The sequence below is a fragment of the Acanthochromis polyacanthus genome, chromosome 11 (genome assembly GCF_021347895.1).
Source record: "Acanthochromis polyacanthus isolate Apoly-LR-REF ecotype Palm Island chromosome 11, KAUST_Apoly_ChrSc, whole genome shotgun sequence".
Lineage (NCBI taxonomy): Eukaryota > Metazoa > Chordata > Actinopteri > Pomacentridae > Acanthochromis > Acanthochromis polyacanthus.
Genome location: NC_067123.1, coordinates 11856671 through 11872180, shown reverse-complemented (window position 1 = coordinate 11872180; position 15510 = coordinate 11856671). Strand labels below are relative to the sequence as shown.

At 40.8% G+C, this 15510-nt stretch overlaps 1 protein-coding gene across 1 annotated transcript; it reads right to left on the bottom strand.

Annotated features, from left to right (window-relative positions):
* Positions 1-428: 428 nt before the first annotated feature.
* LOC110969916 (angiopoietin-related protein 7-like) lies at positions 429-14675 on the bottom strand. Its single transcript, XM_022220102.2, has 6 exons — positions 13929-14675; positions 10551-10785; positions 10097-10231; positions 3808-4024; positions 3385-3580; positions 429-1310 (listed from the first exon to the last, which is right to left on the bottom strand). The coding sequence occupies exons 1-6, from the start codon at positions 14523-14525 to the stop codon at positions 1164-1166; spliced, it is 1527 nt and encodes a 508-aa protein (XP_022075794.2). The 5' UTR covers positions 14526-14675; the 3' UTR covers positions 429-1163.
* Between the last annotated feature and the right edge of the window lie 835 nt (positions 14676-15510).

Sequence of the window (15510 nt, the reverse complement as noted above, 5' to 3'; positions counted from 1 at the left end):
ATACAATGAAACACATTTAACTGCTACAGATATCTGATTTTACCTAAGCTCTGCTGTTACGGACGTACAGTACATCCTGTTAGTTTGTGGCAATAACAGTGTTTCTTACTAAGAGCACCAATACTGTTTAGTGAAACCAACATCAGCTAATAAGGCTAATCGAAACCGATTTGCATTGGTTGATATCCTCACCTTTCTTTGGTGATAGTAGAGGAAATTTTGGTGCTTTTTCACTTAACAGAGAAGGCTGAATTTCTTCAAATGTTTTGTTCATCTGTTAAACCAAAGCTGCAGTCAGGACTTGAATAAATAAAAGAAAAAGAGGAGGGAACATCATTGAAACTCAATCATGAACATTTAACATTTATTTAAAAACCAAGGTGTAAAAATAACAATTTCACTATTTACATATTAAATGGCTGGATATTGGCTGTGAAATGAGGTATTATTCTGGTATTTTTGCTTTATGACCACTTTAAATCTGTATTTGCTCTTAAATTCCTTCAAGCCAACCATATGTTACTCTCAGTACCTTCTAGCTATCCCTTCTTGTCTGTAAAGTCCTGTACCTCAATAAAAGCACTAATATAACAATGTAAAAATACTCCCTTACAAATAAGTCTTGCAATAAATGTCCAATGTAAGTAAAAATAGCAGCAAAATACAGTTACAAATATTTAAGGAAAAGTCCTAGTTTGGTCCCTGTAACTTAAAAATAACCTAAAGCTGTCAGAAAATGGGAAATAATGAGTGGTAAGTACAAAATTTCCCGTTAAATTGTAGTTGAGTAGAAGCAGAATGCAGCATAAAATACAAATACTCAAGTACAAGTACATAAAAATTGTGCTTAACTCCAGTACTTGAGTAAATTAACTACTCTAAACCATTGCCTGCTGAAGACACAGATATCTAAAATACATATATATATTCTTAAAAAAAGGTCAGAAATATATAATTTTATTTAAAAATGCTCTGTAATTTCCTAAAAGAGCTGGTCACTGCAGTTTTTAGGAAAAATTACTCTTACAGGAAGATGTATTTGGGACTATTTTCAACAGCCGATGAATACAAACTCATTGCCTTTGTAAGTAATTGTGAAAGCCTTTACACTCTTTAAAGTCTTTAGTCTTTTAAACTGGTTGCTTGGTGACAAGGCTCCATCATTATGGTGACAGGTGTGGTCTGAAGTTGCGTGGTCGTATCATCATGGTGACTGCCTTCAGAGAGTAGAAGTCTGAGTCCTTCCAGGAGAACCAGACGATGCCGTCTGGCCCCAGCAGATTCTGGGCTTTCAGAGAGTAGCGCCCGCCCTGGTGGAAACACGCAAATACAACATTAATACGACATAATGACTATTTTACTTTAGTTGTGAGTAAGTGGAAGGTTAATACAAACTTATTTTAAACTTGAAAATACCAGGGTTGATAAAAAAAAAAAATCTGAGACTGAACATGGTGTCTGTACACAGATTGTGTCATGGTCATGGTCATGCAAGTACAAGCACCAACTGATGCCAATATCAAGATCAGTGTTTTCATGACTGCTGCACAGTGGAGTAGTGGTTAGCACTTCCTGTTGCATGTTCTCCCTGTGCATGCGTGGGTTTTCTCGGGGCACTCTGGCTTCCTTCTACAGCCCAAAAATATGCTGAGGTTAATTGATCACTCTAAATTGCCCGTTGGTGTGAATGTGTGTGTGATTGTGTGCATAGGCGTCAGTTTAGGGGGGGACGGTGGGGATGTGTCCCCCCCCCCCACACACACACACACACACTTTTTGTCAGGGTCATTTTGTCTCCAACACTTTCAAATTCTTCACATGTAAGTCGTTGTAAACCCAGTTATTTTCAGTAGTATAGAAAATTCCGACGCTCCTGAACGCACCATCCGCACTCGGCCGAGAATTGCACAGACATGCAGCACACCTTCCTGAGGTTAAAAAAAAACGTGCAGATGCTAAATTTGCGCCCGTGCCAAGTGGAAGCTCCGACCAGAGGCGTGCTGGGGCAAAATTTCGGCCCGGGAGAATTAGTACTATAGCGGCCCACAGACCCCTCTCCTTGCATGTACCGATAGCTTAATAGGTTGAGCCTCTGCCTTTGGTGTGGTGGTTGTGAGTTTGAGCCCAGCTTGTGGCATTTTGCCGCGTTCTTCGACATTTTATCAAAGTGCTGTCTTACCAACGACACGGAAGCATATGAGAAAAGCAGGCGTGCCGCACCAATCATGGCCGTAGCCAGGTATGAGGTCAGCGAGGTCCGGACCTCACCTATTCTTTCCAAGTTTTTTTTTTTTCGCCAAATATGCCCAACTGAATAAAACATAAACTCATAAACACTTGAAACCTCTCTGTGAAACGTGCTTGTAAATTTTAAATTGTGGTAAACATCCATGGGCTTTGTGTTCTGTTTGTGCCTGTGTGCGTGTTGCGGTGAAAAGCTGTTTGATCAGCTGATGCACGTACCCGCAAATGCGCCCTGTGACGCGCTTGGCAGCGGGCCAAACCCCGTTCAAAAACTAGTGTTTTTATTATTAGCACTTTGTAGACCACATCCCCGCCCATCTACACCAAGGTGACCACAATATATATTTTTTAGATAATTCGGCACTAGTTCGGCCTGTCAGATCATCTGATCAAAGAGTTTAATTACTTTTATCCACAGCGGAGAGCGCGTCCGGCGCTTTTTTTTTATTTTTTTTTTATTTTTTTTTTGATGAGCGCTTGGCTCGTCAGACAACATACAATGTATGTTGAAGATATTTCTAACCTTTCCAGTGACGACTTGTGCCTGTGAGAGGTCATTCTCAGCCATGCGAAGACTTAAGCCATGGCTTAGATCTACCAAAAGCATAAATTGGCCGTTACAGAACAGAACTTCTAGGGAGTGTTATAAGCATTGCAGGAGCAGTTGAAGCAGTGTATTAGTGCTCAAGCAGACAACATCGACAGAGTTGGTGTCTAAATTAGAACCATGTTTTTGACTTTTATAGGCGCAGTCTTAGAACTTCTTCTACTCCCCCTCAACTTCCTCCCTCCAAGGATTCTTGATATTCTCTGTTTCTTCCTGTATTATTGTACATAAATGCTGAGCTATCTGGAAGTTTGTAGTTGGCGACCATTTTTGTGAGCCAGACTCAGAAAAACAGTGACAGAAAAGACATCCATATTGCTATTCCTCCCAAAAATACAAACCCATGATTGGCCAGAGCAAAACATACAATGAACCCCTATCCCAAACAAAAACATCCAACATGATGAACAAAACTTAGGAGTAAACAATGATTCTGAATGGAACGTAGAATTATTTTGATTATCCTACGTACTTTAATTCATGATCATCGCCTTATGGACACAGTCTTGCAGTGTATTCTCAGCCAGTTTTACCTTGTAGTAGACGCCGTTGAGGTTGGCGTAGAAACACTGGCGGAACCACCAGCCGGCGTGGCTAATCTCGGCACAGATGTTGCCGGTGTCTGGGGTGCTGAAACCCTGCTGGTCGTGATACCAACCAAACGAATCTTCCACCGTCCCGCTGAAACCGGACACATGGAGGCGGTAGTGGTTCTCCTCATCCTCTATCCTGCAGCAGGTGGGGAAGAAACTGTCATGCCATTTTAGCATTTTCAGACTCTGGGATATTAAGCAGAGACAGACAACTGAAACAGTTTGATAAAGCTACTCCTGATGCTTGGTTTGGATCTAAGACAAAAATGACACCACCATCACATCCCTTTGTCTACTGAATATCACTCACCCCATGCATATCTCCTCACCTTCCCCTTTCCAGTCATCTCCAGCTGTTCCTACCTGAAAGTGTGGTAGAGGGCGTGCCTGTGGGCGTGGCCCCAGTCCTGTAAGTCGATGCGGAGGCTGTAGGATCCCTGATTGGACAGCAGATGGAGGTGTTGGTTGCCCAGCCAGTGTTCTCCTTGTGGCTCACCGAAGCCTTCGCGGTACTCCGACCAGCCGCGGTTAAAACTCACCAAACCGTCCCGGCGCCGCTGAAACACTGTCCAGCCCCCACCTGGTGTGCACAGGTACACACACACACACACACACACACACACACACACACACACACACACACACACAGAGAGTTGATCTGACAGCAGAGGAAAACATAACCACATTCTCAATGTATTTTACAATTCTACAATTTCATTTAGCAGACGCTTTTGTCCAAAGCGACGTACAACACAAGCAAGAATTCAGACATAAGGAAAAACCTGTAGTAAGTGCAAAAAGTGCTTCAAGTGCGATTGGTCAAAGGTGTTTCCATCAAGTTGCAGAAGAAATTGCCAACCACCCCCCACCCCCCACCCCCTCTTTTTTTTTTTTTTGTTATACTTTGCCAGCGCTAAATAAGTACTGGGTTTTGGACCACCTGACTTATTCTACCCCTAAGGTGGAGTCGGATTAGGTGCCTAGGTGTTCTCTGAACTATTGAGTCTTCAATTGTCTCTTAAAAGTAGAAAGGGACTCAGCAGAACGCACAGAGTTTGGTAGATTGTTCCACCATTTGGGAACAACAGAGGAAAAGAGTCTGGCTAGAGATATCGAGCCGTGCTGGGCTGGAAGCACCAGGCGTCTCTCACATGCAGAGCGAAGTGGGCGTGAAAGGGAGTAGACCTGGATCAGGGAATCCAGGTAGGCTGGGGCCGTTCTTGTAAACGTTTTGTAAGCCAGGAGGAGAGTTTTGAATTTGATCCTGGCTTCAACTGGAAGCCAGTGAAGGGAGATGAACAGGGGAGTGACATGAGCTCTTTTGGGCTGGTTGAAGACCAGACGTGCTGCTGCATTCTGGATCATCTGTAGAGGTTTGACTGTACATGCAGGGAGACCTGCCAGAAGAGAGTTGCAGTAGTCAATGCGTGACATCACAAGAGCCTGAACCAGAAGTTGTGTGGCCTGTTGGGTCAGGAAGGGTCTGATCTTCCTGATGTTGTAGAGGGCATAACGACAAGATCAAGAAACTGAGGCCACGTGAACCTTAAAGGTCAGCTGGTCATCCATCATGACACCCAGGTTTCTGGCTGAGTCTGTGGGCACAAGTAGGCTATTTTAAACGTTAATTATAAAATTGTTTCATTACTTGATGACTTTAACCTGTCTTAAGTGTGTTAATGTGTTTTTTGTGTGTTTTAATGGGCTTATAGTGTGTGCTAATGTGTTTGTAGTGTGTGTTAATGTGTTTTTGTGTGTTTTATTGTCTTTTTAGTGTGTGTTAATGTGTGTTTATAATGTGTGTTAATGTGTTTATAGTGTGTGTTAATGTGTTTTGTGTGTTTTGATGTGTTTATAGTGTGTGTTAATGTGTTTATAATGTGTGTTAATGTGTTTTTTGTGTCTTTCAATGTGTTTATAGTGTGTGTTGATGTGTTTTTTTGTGTTAATGTGTTTATAGTTTGTGATCATGTGTTTTTTTGTTTTTTAATGTGTTCATAGTGTGTATTAATGTGTTTTAATGTGTTTTTTGTGTGTTTTAATATGTTTATAGTGTGTGTTAATGTGTGTTAATTTGTTTTAATGTGTTTATAGTGTTTTTATGTGTTTTTAGAGTTTTCACGTGTTTTTTGTGTTTTCACGTGTTTTTACTGTTTCAATGTATTTTTAGTGTTTTAACGAGTTTTCAGTGTTTTAATGTGTAGTGTGTGTGTTAATGTGTTTTAGTGTGTTTTTAGTGTTTTAACGTGTTTTTGTTGTTTTAATGTGTTTATATTGTGTTCTAATGTGTTAATGTGTTTTAATGTGTTTATAGTGTGCTTTAATGTGTTTTAATGTGTTTATAGTGTGTGTTAATGTGTTTTAATGTGTTGTTAGTGGTTTAACGTGTTTTTAGTGTTTTAATGTGTTTATAGTGTGCTTTAATGTGTTTTTAGTGTTTTAATGTGTTTTTGTTGTTTTTAATGTGTTTGTAGCGTGTTCTAACGTGTTTTTAGTGTTTTAATGTGTTTATAGTGTGTTTTAATGAGTTTTTTGTGTGTTTTAACGTGTTTATAGTGTGTGTTCATGTGTTTTAATGTTTATTATTATAATTCATCATTTGTTTGAAGGAGAACGGATGAACAGCGGCCATCTTTGATTTCTTCTTGTGCTTCTCTTGTTGCATCGGCTGTTGTTCTAGAAGAAGCTCTGCAGCTCCTCAGTTTACAGCAGAATCAGCGATATTTTTGCACAATTTTATTTTTATTTCATATGGAGAATGCTCACATTTATGTGTTAAAAACAACAGTGGCATCAACGTCTAACTAATAGAAATCCTAAGATTAAATGAACATTTAGTTGTTAGGATCAGAACTTTTCAATTCAATTCACTTTTATTTACATCTTCACGAAGACAGAAAGGACAAAGAGTGAGAAAATATCACAAGTGGAGCAATAAAAGTACGGAAAAAGAAAGTAAAAGTAAAAGAAAGTAAACGTAAAAGAAAGTAAAAGAAAAAAGAAAGTAAAAGAAAAGAAAAAAGAAAGTAAAAGTAAAAGTTCGTTGACCTTCCTTCAAGGTCAACGAACGCTAAAAGTAGAAAAAAAATTCAAAAAAAGGCGAAAATGCTGATCTAGGTGCATGGCTTGAAGGGTTTGGTGAAGGCTCTTCTCACCGCTGAGAAGAACTTGGCGACTCCAGACTTCAAATTACCTCTGCCAAGCCCATGCACGGAAGAAATTGTTGTCTTGCGTAGAACACTGGTTTCTTTGACGACCAATGTTCCATTGCCTGCGTGCAACTTGATTCCTAGTGTTGCAGCTGGCATGGGGTTGTTGTCTTGCAATGCTCACCCCTTGAGGCCCACATCCTTGCCCAGCAGCAGGAGGGCGCTGCCCACCGCCTCTTTGAACATGGCACGGGAGCTTTGGAAAATACGGCCTTCTTTGAGGCTGGGCAGGAAGGCGCTGCCTTCTTTGAAACTGGGCGCGCTTTTCATGTCTGTGATTTGCCTTCATATCAGAGGAATTTCTGTTGGGTGCCGAGTCAGAGTTTCTACGATGGCTGAGATGTGACAGCTGGTCAGCCATTCTTCTGTTAAACGGAACGGCGCGGTATTGTTTTTTACTTTCAGTTGAACCATTGTCGATGGCTCTTCTGTTGGTTCCTGTCATGTCTTGGTCTCCGGAGGTGCAGCTACCTGGGTTGCTGCTCTGAGTTGTTCCAATGGCAGGTTTTGCCTTGGAAACATCGTCTTCCTCATCCGGTGAGTCTGTGATTTTTCGGAGGCTGGCAAGCAGTTCATATCTGCGATGTTTACGCAGTGCCTGCAAATCCATGGAGGCGATGGCTCTTCTCTTGGTTCCTCTCATGTCTGGGTCTCCGGAGGTGCAGCTACCTGGGTTGCTGCTCTGAGTTGTTCCAATGGTAGGTTTTGCTTTGGAAACATCGTCTTCCTCGTCCAGTGAGCCTGTTATTTTTCGGTGGCTGGCAAGCAGTTCATATCTGCGATGTTTACGCAGTGCCCACAAATCCATGGATGCAATATCTCTCCTGTGTGACCCATGTGCCGTAGGTTTAACACCCTCATCAATCACTGACTCTGAGATTCGGCGGTAGCGAGCCAACAGCTGGTATCTCTGTTGCTTGCACAGGACCCACAAATCAGAGGAATTCCTCTTTCGTATGGAAACTTGGCTAGTGCAACAGTGGGCAGTGATGGTGGTACTGCCTGTCACATTTTTTGCTGGTTCCTTGGTTGTGGTGGCATCTCTTTGTGCCTTGGAAATCTTTCTATTTCCAATGCACAGGATGTTGTAGCGGTGCATTTTGTGTAGTGCACACAAACTGGACCTATCTTTCCGGTTCTTCTGTGGTAAAGTCCGGTGAGTGTTAAAAATCGCAGGTAGTCACGAGAAATCCTGGGCTGAACTGACTCTGTTACTGAGTTATTGAGTTATACTTGTAGACTTTCTGTCCGTTGTGATGACATCACAAAGATCAAAGACATTCAAAAAATGCACATTCAATGTGCATTTTTGATGATGATGAACACACACACACACAGACACATGTCTGTCTTGCTATCATTGTGGGGACTTACCATTGACTCCCATTCATATCTAGCCCCTAACCCTTACCCTAACCCTAACCTTAACCATCACCAAAACAATGCCTAACCCTAAAGAAACGTTTTTGCACTTTTACATTTTTTATTAACTCATTCACTGCCAATGACGTCTATAGACGTCAATCATGTTTTTTGACTGGGGGGGCTGCAGGATAGTCTGTCGGAGCTTGTCGGTGAAAATCCTGGAGTTTTGGAACGTGAGAGTGTTGCGGTGGGCCAAAAGAATGACAAAGACAATGACCATGGTGGGGCGACAGCAAAAAGTGCCATTGCCAACAGCCGCTGGCGATCAAAGCCGCGCTAGTTTTCAGTTTCGGTTTCGCCACCACCGCTCTCTTGAGCTCATCTGACGAAACCGAGTCAGATGAGTTTAGAGCGAGCACACATACACACACAGACACACACACAGACACACAGACACACACACTTAAAAATAGATTGTTTATATTTTGTAAGATGTATTGTTCTGAACCAAAATGTTGACTTGTGTTGTTTGTTTGTAAATAAATGATTTAGCTAACAAAAGGTTAAAAAGTTGACCTCAAAATGCTTTTTCCGAGTTGTTTTTGTTGTTTCATATAAGTGAACAATTGTTCAGTTGTGTGGGATGTCACTAAACCAAAAAATATTGGCATCAAAGTGATTGATGTGCCTCTCTGTACAAAAAGCTCGTTATCTCTGTTTTTTGGTCAAAAACAGGTGTTTTTGCTGAAATGACCCTATGTTCTGCTGCCGATAACTTTAGAACCGAAAATGCTAGAAACAAACTTTTTTCCTGATGAAAGAAGAGAATCTACACTTTCTTTCGATAGTTTCAATGTTTATGTAGTCTTAAAACTTGATATCCTGTAGATCTTGAAAAATCTGTCAAAATTCTTAAAAACTCTGACAGTAGGGGGCTCTTTGCTCTGAAAACAGCTGGCAGCCATTGAGTTAACAACAACAGGGCTAAGAAAACACTGTTTAAACTTGTGGGGACCGAAATGAGATCCCCACAAGTGACATTGTTTTCGGTTTTCCTACAGTTGTGGGGACCAAATGTCCCCACAAGTATAGCAGAACAAGTACATACACACACACACACACACACGTTGTGTTAAAATATCGATGCACAATCAGTCATGTAAAGCCCAATATTTTTTGTTTCTTTTAGCTTGACCATATCTTTGTCCATCAACTGTTCAGTACTGTCTGTTTTTTCTTTTACTGAATACAGCTACTTACTGTGGTGACACTAAAACAATAATGAGAGCAGTGACATCTGACCAGAAAACCAAAACAATAAGTTGAAAAGCTCCACAAACTAAAGATGAACTGTCAAATTGGGTGACAGTCTTCCGTGAGGCCAATCAGAGAGATGGTGGTTGTTTCAGTTTTGTCAGCATTCTTCATTTAATTTGTTTTTTAAGAATATCACAGTCTAGTCATGAGAATCGTCTAGTTCCTGAAGAACCAATCTGCATCCACATACTACACATGTGGGCTGAGCAATATGGGGTAATGATCTAATTGCAATTTTTCAAACAGATATGCACTACCAGTCGAAAATTTGGCCACGCCTTCTTATTCAATGCTTTTTATTTATTTGTATTATTTTCAACATTGTAAATTAATAATGAAAATAAACGTTTTTGTTTACAATATAATTCATATGTAATATTTTATTATTATGTATTCTTAGTTTTGATGTTGTTAGTATGAATCTACAATATAGAAAATAACTAAATAAAAAACATTGAATGAGAAGGTGTGTCCAAAGATTTGACTGGTAGTGTATGTGATATAAGGTCAAACTTTAGTTCAAGAATCAGTGTATGTCTGTGGTTCTCAGTCATCCAGGTCATCTTAAGGTGAAGGGTTTAGTTCAGGCAACTGGACTTATTCTTGTGACAAGAATAAGAATAATCACAAGAATAAGTCCAGTTGCCTGAACTGATCACGAAATGTGATGAAGCATATAATCTTCGATTTGCTAATGGCATTGTATTACATACATATTTGTATATCATTGTGTATATACAATAGAACACAGTGTGTCTCACCCTCTGTCTCCATGTCGCAGTAGACAGGGAGGGTGCCGCCCGGCGACATCACAATGGTGTAAACGCCGGAACGACGAACACCATTATGAAATAGAGATGCACAGTCGGATGGACAGAACGACAGGTACTGTCCATCTGAGGGCGACAGAAAGACATACAGAGAGAAAGAGAGAAACAGCATCACTATACAAACTGTCAATTCAGTTACTGAACTATCTGTTGGTAAATCATCAACAAAACATTTCTCATGTTCAAAATCTTCAGCCTACTCTTAAACAAAACCACTGTGACATAAAATAAGCAGAAACAACACAAACAGCAGTGGACAGTTTATGATATGTAAAGATAAGAAACTTTGTAAAATAAATGTAGCAGGAAACACTATAACGTGGAGTTTTTATTGTGTCAAACTGCTGCAACTCACAACTCACCACTGTGCTTGTTGCATGTGTACCTGGTGGCAGTGTGTCTCGCATGCCGAGCGGCGGTGTGGCTCTGATCATGCTGACCGTGCAGCCAGTGTTGCGGTTCATGCCTCGCACAGTGGCTGACAGGTTGCGTAGCTGCGCCTGCAGCTCGTGCAGCAGTGCCGCATGAACATGGAGCAGCGTGTCAGCCTCGGCGTGACGCAACTCCAGAGAACGCAACCGCTGGTGGAAGGTCCAGTTTAGACTAAGACTTTCTTCATTCTGAGATAGAATGAGAGGAGAAAGGAGACACCAGTTAAGTTAAAGTGCCAATACAGCAATGTAAAAATACTCAAATAGAAACAACAGTCCTGCATGGAGAATCCTACTTAGTAAAGGAAAATATAGTTAAAGTACTGAAGGGATGGTCTGATCAGAAATCAAGTCAGCTTCTCAACAAAAGCTTGAGAATCTGGTTGAATCTTACTCTGTGTTGTACTTTAACAATTTGTTGTACTATCCATTGTATTTTCAATTGAATTGTATTTTAAATTTAATTTCTAATCATTTCCATTTTTTAAAAGGGAAGCAAAGATGAGAAAGTTCAATATTTCTCTGAAATGTAGAGGAGTTTATGGAGAAAGTAGCATCAAATGAAAACTCAGAGTTAAGTATGTTGTTGCAGCCACATGGAGGTGAGTATGGCGGCTAAATGGGTTGACAGAGCAGACATTCAGACATGTCTGGACTTTGGGGTCTCTAGGCATCGTTGGGCAGCAGTCTTCCTCCATTCACGATGTGCAGCTTCCTTGGCAATTCAACTGCTTTCAAAATGCAAAACGCATTTCCGAATTGTTCTTCTCAGAACTATCTGTCTGCCGCTAGCTGGTCCAATCATTTTGGTTAATTCCACATTTCAACAAGGAGTGGTTTTTCAGAGGGAAGTACAAGTACCTTGAAATGCTACTAAAGAACTTGGTTAGTCTCCGCTGTGTAGCATTTGTTGGTGAGGTTAGACACTGTTCTCCTGCTGGGGAAAAAAATCCGTGCCAGCATTAGGTCTATCAATTTTGTGTCCAATGAAATGCTTTAGTCAAGTTTAGTGTGAGGTGCCTGGTCAGACCTGTGGAGCAGACAAAGGGGGTCAATTGGACTTTTTTTTTTTTTTAGAATGGAGGCAGTTCCCTAGCTTTTGTTTTAACAATTAAATATGTACAATACATATAACATGTAAATCTGTGGAAGCACATACCATGCCACTGATTAAAAAAAACATTGGCTGACATCCCACCAGGACATTTCAATAAACATATGTCACCAACAAAGACATAATCCTTCCATCCATTATCTATACACCGCTTAATCCTCTGTTGGGTCCCAGAGAGTCTGAAGTCTCTCCTAGTTGGCTACAGGGCTACCCATAAAGACAGAAAACCAAGAACACTCATATTCACACCTATGAACAATTTTGAATCATCAGTTAACTTAGCAAGTTTTTTGGACTGTGTAAAGAAGCTGGAGAACCTGGTGAGAACACACACTGCACAGGGAGAACATGCAAACTCCACATGGAAAGATCCCTAGTTGAGAAGAAAACCAGAGATCCTTTAACTTTGAGGTAACAGTATTTACCAAAGAGCAGTCCAAACACATAATTAAAAGAAAAAAAAACTTTATGTGTGATAAAGTCAGATTGCTGTCTAGACAAGGGGCAGCCTGCAGATACTGTGGGTCAGTCAGACTGATAATGATTCAGGACCCCGACCAAAAGGCCTGCAGCTAATCCTGTTTGCATTCAGGGTTAAGGAGGACTTAGTGCGTGTCAAGACAGAGAGATAAAGAAAGACAGAGAGAAAGAGAGCCAGAGACACACAAAGAAAGACCAAGGAAGGAAAGCTTTTATATTTTGCTTGCATGTAAATTTTCCACACCTTTAAAAAAAAGTCTGTTCATTCATTTAAATAGATAATGAATTTTTTTTTTAAAAAAAGCATTGGATCTGTCTTCGTTTCACTTTTAAACCCCAGATTACAGATTCAAATGTGAATTTAAACATGGATTTACACCTGTTTTCAACTTGTTTTAGCTTTGAATGTCACTCCTATACTCTGCTTTGGCCATTTCTCTGATCGAAATGGATTTACTTCCTGAATTAAAGTATGTTTCATCCCTTTTCAGGGCTTAGGGCAGATAAATGTATGCAGAATTCTACTTGTAGGGGGGTTGTAATTATTCATTGTGGATTTACTGATGATCTAGTGCCCTGGTAGTTGAGATAATGATGAGTTGTCATTTTGTCATGATTCATTGCACATGGGTTGGTCACTTTGCAAAAGTGAACCAAATACACACCAAGCAATACTCAGTGAGTATCTGCACAATTTGAGATTGGGTTTTGAAGGCCTATATAAAGGCCCAAAAAGGCCACCACTGTTAGTCCAGTGAACAGCATCATGCCGCGTCTATCACATGAACGTCGTCTCCGGGCACTGGGTATGGTGGAGGCCGGTTTGAGCTACAGTGATGTAGCCAGGTGTATGGGCTGTTCCCAACCCACAATCAGAAGCCTGGTCCAAAGCATGCGCCGACGGATTGCTGCCTGCATCGAAGCAAATGGAAGCCATACTCGGTATTGACTGTTGTGACTTTGTGTTTGGCAGGTGCCGTTTTCTTTTGTGAAATTCTTTATTTTGAAATCATTCTTGAAACTTTAGATTTTTGTTTCTGTATGCCAATATGCTAAACAAATGATTCATATGAAGAAAATCCAGTTTCGGGCTTCAAAATAAAAATTATGTTGAAAAATATGGTCTCAAAGTTTTTAATGACTGTCAGTGTACTTTGGGCAAGTTTCCATGCTATGTTTTTATGCGTTTTATTTTTTAAACGTTGATATGGCAAAATTCACAAAAATGTCCTAAATTTGACCTGTTTTTTGACAAAGAGTGGGAGATGGAAACATCTTTTTGGAATAAGTTCTGACATAGTGAACATTGTCCTCATTTAACTTTGCATGACCGATAAGCGCTCTTTTTTGTCTCCAGACAGCATCAAACATGAGTGATACCTGCTGACATGAAAGAATAATTACCCAACTCAGCCAAATTTTGAATGCCATTTCTCCATTTTTCTCTTGTGTATGACCCAAGTTTTGTTTGTTTTATCTGCCCTATGGCTTTTTGGCAGCTGGCAAACAACTGATTCTATTACCGGACCATGACCTCTACTTCTGTGTAACATAACTTATACCACTACCATTGTTCATTTCAAAAGTTCCCTTGAAATTCACCTGACAACTATGTGTATACATGGCTTAAGTAAATGTAAATCCCAACATGTCATACAATTCCTATAACAACTTTAAGCTGCCATTTCATTGTACATTCAAATAAAGCAAACAGTAAAACATGGAACATCAAGTCTACCAGCATCTCCAGGGCTTTGACTCGATGCCGGTGGTTCCTCAGCTCTTCTTGCAGTTCAGACATCGTCTCCCTGAGCTCCTTCAGCTGCTCCTTCCTGTTCCGGTTCTCGTTGAGCCAATAGGAGACATCTTCTGTACATCGAAACATGTCTGGGCAGCGTTTTTGCGAAGTTCCCATCGGAGGCAGGTTCGCTGTAAGCCGGCATTGACCATTAGAGGTCAACTGGCTGCTGAACTCGCCACAATGTGTTGATGAATTGCCAACAGTCTGGTTCCAGGATTGGTTGGATTCATCATCAGGACCGGTGTTGTCGCTGCGAATTACCAGTGGCGCGTCGGGCGTCAGGTCGGAGTGTGTTTCTAGTAGGGAAGAAGGCGGATGCCAGTCAGCATCACCATAGTTGTCCTCGCTCATATCTGGTACGTCCCAGTTTGTTTCCCTGTGCACATCTGGGTCATCTGCGTTTGTTTCAGTGTGTACATCCTCCCCTTGTCTATTGTTGGAGTGTTCATCAGAGGTCACAAAATCACCACTAACAAGCTGGAAACATGAACCAGTCAGTAAGACTAAAACCAGTAACATGGATTGCAACTTCATCCTGAGTGTTCAATAACTAGACCACTCTTGTTGCTGTTGGCTTTTGTCCATGGTAACTTGAAGGCAGTTTCAATCAGTGGATCAACATCAGGGTTCAATGTCATCGCAGCAAAATGAAGTCCAGACTTCGCCCAGAGTTTGTCGTCAGTTGCAGGCTTCGATTCAGAATGGTGCAGAACCGTTGAAGATCTGAAACAAAGTATCATTTTTGTGCATGAATTTTAACTCAAACTCAAATTTGCTAAATCCCTGCATTATCCCAGCAAGGTGTTCAACCTGGGCGTGAAGGCACGAAGGTTAGAACATTACCATTTACTTGGAAAACCCATTCCAAGAGGAGATCACTAATGTTTGGACCCAAAAACAGGTAAAATCCGCTCACAGAAGGAATTTCCAACAAAGCGATAATTTGCATCCTTATGCTTTAAAAAAGTGACGGAGTCTGTCTAAGCATACCTTCTCTGGACCTGAGTCAACCAAATACAAACAGACTTGGACTTAATTGTCAAAATCACAGTATATCTAAGGGTAATCTCCAAATCACTGGAGTTACAGTTCTTAGATCAAGTTAAAATGTGCCACAACCATACACTGTCTATAAAATTCCCCCTGACATCACCCATTGGTTTGTAGACTACCATTGTGAAGACTTAAGTTTGACATTTATGCGTTGCCATCTTGGCATAAACGTATAAAGCAAGGGATGGATTTAACCTCACAGTGATATGTCAACAACCTGTCAATCACAAGGTAGCGTTGCAATAAAACAGCCTGCTTTACCGTGTATTTTCCTGTCAAACAACTGTCCATATTGTTGTATTTTATGATGTGTAAGGTGCCAGAGACTAACTATTAGAGGCAAAAATGTAAGAAAACAGCACCTTGGATTGGTCAATGTGAACATCATGTGGAAACTGTCATGTGGTGGATAAGAGATTAAAAAAAAGTATCGTAGTTGTTTTGTTGCGATGCCATTATCCAGATG